Below are 6,929 nucleotides of genomic sequence, written 5' to 3' on the forward strand. Positions count from 1 at the left end.
AAAATGACCTTGTGCCTGCTCTCCTCCCTCAAACTGAATGTTAAGTTCAACTATATAATGGTTTCTGCTACCTAGGGCTGCCTCCACTATGTAATCACTAATTAATCCTATCACATTACACATATCAGATCTACCAATGTTTGCTCTATATTTGGCCTCAGAATACCACTCATAGAGTGGTGAATTTGCTACCACAGAAAGCAGTTGAGGCCAAAATATTGTATTTTGAAGGAGTTGGATTAAACACTTTGGGCTAAAGTGATCAGAGGATATGCGGGGAAAAGTGGGAGCAGGCAATTCAGTTGGATGATCAACCATGATTGCATTGAATGGTGGAGAAGGTTCAAAGGGCTGAATGGCCTACTCCTATTCCATTTTTTTTGTTCCAATGCTGTTCTAAGAAAAAACGTATTTCCAAAAATACTCTATGAACTCTTTATCAAACTTACCTTTGCCTACTTGATTCATCTAGCTAATATATACAATAAACTCTCCCATAATTATCACTGGGCTGTCTGTTAAGTTCTCATTATTCCTTTCTTTATGCTCTGCCCTAACATGTAGTTAATGTTCGTGGGCTTGTGACTTCTTGCTATTATCATGTCTCATTTTTACCTAAACTTTTTCCACAGTTTCCTGATTTTTAGGTTGTTCCTCTCTTTTGTATCAAAATAACTGTTAGCTAACAGAGCTACCCTTCCACATTTTCTCAGTCTCCTGTTATTCATAATATCTTGTATTCTTCAAAATTCAGTTCCTAATTTTTCTTTCCTGTAGTTTTGTCATCGTAATGGCTACCAGATCATTCTTATTCATTTATATTTGTACTCTAGGTTCATTTTTTTCTTCTTTATTCATTTATGGGATGAGGGCATTGCTGGCCAGGCAGCATTTATTGCCCATCTCTAATTGCCTAAAGGGCAGTTGAGAGTCAACCACTCAACAACTGCTGTGGGTCTGGAGTCATATGTAGACCAGACCAGGTAAGGATGGCAATTTCCTTCCCTAAAGGATAATAGTGAACCAGATCATTTTTTCTGACAATCAATAATGGGTTCATGGTTATCATTGGATTCTTAACTGCAGACATTTATTGAATTCAAATTCCACCATCTGCTGAAGTGGGATTCAAACCTGGGCCCTAGAACATTGTCTGGGTCTCTGGATTAACAGTCCAGCAGTAGTACCACTAGGGCATTGCCTCGCGGTATTATCAAATACTTTGGGCATTTAGATACAGAGCCTTCAGCTTTATCCTTTTACTCTTTGTAATTTCTAGTCATATCTGTTGGTTGAGTTTTAAATTTGTATTCTATCTTTGTCTGTCATAATTGGTTTAACTTTCCAGTATAATATCTTTCTCTTTGGCCTTTATTCTTTGATTTAACACAGTTTCCAAATTTGAATATTTGCCTCCATTATTTGGTTTAAAAGCCTCTGTATTTCTCCAGTTATATGGTTGGTAAGAACACAGGCCCCAACACAGTTCACATGGAGACTGTCCCATTGGTATAGATCCCACTGTCCTCACTGCAGGTGCTAGTGTCCATGAACTAGAACAGTCTTATCCCACGCCAGTCTTTGAGCAATGTATTCACTTCTCATTTCTGATTTGGATTGTCCAAATTTTCACTTGGTTCTAGGAATCATACTCAAGCTCCTCTGCATCCTCATCATTGCTCACCCACCCACTCAGCATTATGCTATCTGCAAACTTAGTGATGCTACATTTAGCTCTGAGGAATGGTCACCGGGCCCAAAGTGTTAACTCTGATTCCTCTCCACAGATGCTGCCAGACAAGCTTAGCTTTCCAACGATCTCTGGTTTTGTTTCTGATTTCCAGTGTCTGCAGTACTTTGGGTTTTTATTTACATTTAGTTCTCTCACCTTAATTATTAACATAAATTGTGAGTAGCTGAGGTTCTCTATCTGTGCCAGAACAAAACCTCCAATCCCACGCATTTTTATTTGACATCTTGAATGAGATGTCATCAAAAATATTCTGAAGATTGAAATAAACATTTAGATTTAGATGTTTCAGGTAAATTAAAGAAGGATGTAAAAAAGATGGGGAGTTGCATTATTTGATAAGGGAGAATACCACAGCTGTACTGAGAGAGGGCACCTTGGAGGACTCATCCAGTAAGGCCTCATGTGTAGAGATCAGGAATAGGGAGGGTACAATCGTTTTGATGGAGTTGTACTGCAGGCCTCACAACAGCCAGCGGGTGATAGAGGAACAGATATGTGGACAGGTTATGGAAAAATAAAGAAACCATTTGGTTATTGTGGTGGGTGACTTTAATTTCCATATATTTACTGGGACTGTATTAGTGCCAGGGATTTGGATGGGATGTGGGTGGGGGTGTTAGTTCGTTAGATGTGTCCAAAAGGATTTTTTGACGTCACATGTAAATAGTCCAACTAAGGAAGAGGTCGTATTAGACCTGGTATTGGGGAGTGAGCCTGGCCAGTTGATCCATGTTTTATTGGGGAAGCATTTTGGGAACAGTGACCATAATTCTAGAGGTTTTAAGCTACTTATGGATATGGATAAGAGGAATCCTTGGATGAAAGTACTAAACTGGGGGCAGGCTAACCACCACAATATTAGGAAAGAAGTAGGGAATATAGATTGGGGGCAGCTGTTTGAGAATAAATCCACATCTTTACATGGGAATCTTTTAAAGGCAAGTTGATTAGAGTTCAGGACCAGCATATTCCTGTGAATAAGGATGGCAGGATTCAGAATGTTGGATGGCAAGAAAAATTGATGGCTTAGTCAAAAAGAAATTTGAGGCATACATAAAGTTTAGGAAACCGAAGACAGACAGGGCCCTTAAAGAATATAAAGAAAGCAGAAAAGAAACAAGGATTTAGGAGGGTTAAAGGGAATATGAAATGTCTTTGGCAAACATGATTAAGGAAAATTCCAAGACATGTTATACATACATAAGGAGCAAGAGGGAAAGAATAGATCCACTGAAGGATAATGCAGGGAATTTATGTACGGATATGTTACCTCAGTATTCACATAGGAGAAGGACATGGTGGATGGAGAATCTTGAGAGGGGTATGTTGATTGTCTCGACATGTCAATATAAAAAAGGAGTTGGGTGTTTTGAAAACAATTATGGTTGACAAATCCCAAAGATCTGATGGAATCTATTCCAAAATGCTGAGGGAAACAGGCGAGGAAATTGCTGGTACCTTGTCCAAAATCTTTGTATCCTCTTTATTCACAGGTGAGGTCCTCGGGGGCTGGAGAATAGCTATTGTTGTTCCTTTGTTTAAGAAGAATAATAGGGATAATCCAGGAACTATAGGCTGGTGAGCCTTATGTCAGTGGTAGGGGAATTATTGGAGAAGATTCTTAGGGACCAGATTTACTCACGTTTGGAAAAATATGAACATATTAGTGCTAGGCAATTGGCTCTGTGTGAGACAGGTTGTGTTTCATGAAAATGATTGAGTTTTTGAGGAAGAGACAAAGATTATTGATGAGGGCATATATGTTGTCTATATGGACTTTAGCAAGGCCTTTGACAAGGTCCCTCATGCAGGCTGATACAAAATATGATGAAGTCATATGGGATCCACAGTAAGTAGAAAGTTGGATACAGAACTAACGTAGCCAAAGAAGATACAGAGTAGCAGTGGAAGGGTGTTTTTCTGATTGGAGATCTGTGACCAGTGGTGTTCCACGGGGATCAATGCTGAGACTCCCTGTTATTAGCAATATATATGTATAAATGGTTTAGAGGAGAATATAGGTGGCCTACTTAATAAGCTTGCGGATGACACAAAAATTACAGGAGCTGCAGATAGTGAGGACAATTGCTAGAGAATATAGCAGGATATACATAGGCTGGAGACTTAGCAGAGAAATGGCAGATGAGTTAAGTCCAAAAAAATTAGACATGATGAATGTTGGAAGATCTAATGAATCAGGGAAGTATACAGTAAATGGGAGATCCCTTTGGGGGCTCTACATATGCAGGTCCATAGTTCTCTGAAAGTGGAAAAACAAGTTGATAAGGAGAAGGATTAAAGAAGGTGGTAAGGAAGGCATGTGGCATGCTTGCCTTCATTGTTTGGGGCAGAGAGTATAAAAATTGCAAATTATATTGCAGCTGCATAGAAGTTTATTTAGGCCACATATGGAATATTGAGTACCGTTCTGGTTGCCACACTACAAGAAGGATGTGAAGGCTTTGGAGAGGGTACAGAAATGATTTAACAGGATGTTTCCTGATTTAGAGGATATTGGCTACGTGGTGAGATTGGAAAAGCTCGATAGAAGCTCACAAAATTTTGCAAAGCATGGATACAATGGATAGTCCGAGTCTTTTATCTCCAGGGTAGAAATGTCCATTACGAGAGAACCTAGGTTTAAGGTAAAAGTGGGAAGATTTGAAGGAGATATGAAAGGCAAGGCTTTTATACATAGGGTGGTGAGTGCCTGAAATGCACTGCCATGGGAAATGGCAGAAATGAATACAATTGCAATGCTTAAGAAGCATTTTTACAGATACATGAATGCGTAAGGAATAGAGGGACCTCATACAGGCAAAAGTTTTTTTCACTTTTAGAAAGTCATCAGGTGTTGGTGCAGCCTTGCTGGTTTAAAACGCTAGCACCTGTTCTGTACAGTTATTTGAGATCAGAGATAATGGGAACTGCAGATGCTGGAGAATCCGAGATAACAAAGTGTGGGGCTAGATGAACATGGCAGGCCAAGTAGCATCTTAGGAGCACAAAAGCTGACGTTTCGGCCCTAGACGCTTCATCAGTTATTTGTTCTTCTTTGTACCACCTTTTCACTGAGAGATAAGGAGATTTTCCTTTTCTCAAAGTGTTGTTCAACTTTGGAATTCTCTGCCAAAGAAGGCAGTAAAGCAGGCAAAATGAATATTTCTAAGGCAGAGGTTAATAAAGCCTTCGTAGGCTGGGCAAACAAAGGTTTTAGCTCGATGAGAATGTTGAATTCAGAACATAAAATCATCAGCCACAATCTTATTGAATGGCAGAGCAGGGTCGATGGGGGGAGTGATCTCCTTTTGCTGCTACTTTGAAAGTTCTTACATATATTAAACCTGCTCTTGGCCTACCTTTTCCTTCGTTACTTGTCTTCTTTTGTCTTTCAACATCATCTCTCTTATCACTTAATCGCATCAACTTACACCCTATCACAGACCTTCCTCAAGGAGAGGGCACCACCTAATTTGATTACATGTAGACTGATTTCCTATTAATGGAACAGTTCAGGCATTTCGCTCAAATGTGCCACGTTTGCCACATAGCATAAAATTTTGCAGGCAAGGGTTGCTTGATTAGCATTTGTGTTGGTTGCATTGGTGATCTTAGTAGTCACGGTGTGATACTCCTGGAATTTACTGTGATGCGGTGGTGCTGTTGGGCCTGGAGCCCATTGTGGAGACACCCCCCAATGTCAAACAGAGCACAAGAGGGGACAATAAATCATTCAGTTTAATTCAAACTTGATAATTCATCATTTTCCCTCCTCAATACCTTTGTATTGAAACATTACTTAAGCTGACAATAATGAAGTTGGAATCCTGAGGGGACAGCAGTGTTGATTGAATGGGCTGCAAAGATGTACACAGAGATAGCAGGAACTGCTGTTGTTGCAGTCTGAGATAACAAGGTGTAGAGCTGGATGAACACAGCAGGCCAGGCAGCATCAGAGGAGCAGGAAAGCCAACGTTTTCGGGTTGGAGTCTTCTTCATTTTTCTGAAGAAGGGTCTACACCTCCTCCCAACCACCCTCCTGCAAAAATCCATCCCCTATTCCCAATTCCTCCGCATCCGCTCCCAGGATGAGGCATTCCACTTCCGCACATCCCAGATGTCCACGTTCTTCAAGGACTGCAACTTTCCCCCCGCAGTGGTCGAGAATGCCCTTGACCGTGTCTCCTGCATTTCCCGCAACACATCCCTCACACCCCGCCCCTGCCACAACCGCCCCCAGAGGAACACCCTCGTTCTCACATACCACCCCAACAACCTCCGGATACAACGTATCATTCTCCGACACTTCCGCCATCTACAAACTGACCCCACCACTCAAGCTATTTTTCCATCCCTACCCTTGTCTGCCTTCCGGAGAGACCACCCTGCAACCGCAGAAGTGCTACACTTGCCCCCACACCTCCTCCCTCACCCCTATCCCAGGCCACAAGATGACCTTCCATATCAAGCAGATGTTCACCTGCACATCTGCCAATGTGGTATATTGTATCCATTGTACCCGGTGTGGCTCCCTCTACATTGGGGAAACCAAGCGGAGGCTTGGGGACCGCTTTGTAGAACACCTCCGCTCGGTTCGCAACAAACATCTGCACCTCCCAGTCGCGAACCATTCCTCAGATGACATGTCCATCATGGGCCTCCTGCAGTGCCACAATGATGCCACCTGAGGGTTGCAAGAACAGCAACTCATATTCCGCTTGGGAACCCTGCAGCCATATGGTATCAATGTGGACTTCACAAGCTTCAAAATCTCCCCTTCCCCTACTGCATCCCAAAACCAGCCCAGTTCTTCCCCTTCCCCCACTGCATCCCAAAACCAGCCCAGCCTGTCTCTGCTTCCCGAACCTGTTCTTCCTCTCACCCATCCCTTCCTCCCACCTCAAGCCGCACCTCCATTTCCTACCTACCACCTCATCCTGCCTCCTTGACCTGTCCGTCTTCCCTGGACTGACCTGTCCCCTCCCCACCTCCTCACCTATACTCTCCTCTCTACCTATCTTGTTTTCTCTCCATCTTCGATCCGCCTCCCCCCCTCCCTATTTATTCCAGAACCCTCTCCCCATCCCCCTCTCTGATAAAGGGTCTAGGCCCGAAACGTCACTTTTGTGCTCCTGAGATGCTGCTTGGCCTGCTGTGTTCATCCAGCTCCACACTT

General features: G+C 42.5%; 1 protein-coding gene across 1 annotated transcript in view; it reads right to left on the reverse strand.

Annotated features, from left to right (window-relative positions):
- Positions 1–468, reverse strand: part of LOC125451918 (phosducin-like protein 2) — a 30,515-nt gene extending 30,047 nt beyond the window's left edge. The window contains exon 1 of the mRNA XM_059652417.1: positions 450–468. Coding sequence (XP_059508400.1) covers positions 450–468 — 19 coding nt within the window. The remainder of the gene's footprint in view (positions 1–449) is intronic.
- Between the last annotated feature and the right edge of the window lie 6,461 nt (positions 469–6,929).

Source organism: Stegostoma tigrinum, chromosome 1 (assembly GCF_030684315.1).
Source record: "Stegostoma tigrinum isolate sSteTig4 chromosome 1, sSteTig4.hap1, whole genome shotgun sequence".
NCBI lineage: Eukaryota > Metazoa > Chordata > Chondrichthyes > Orectolobiformes > Stegostomatidae > Stegostoma > Stegostoma tigrinum.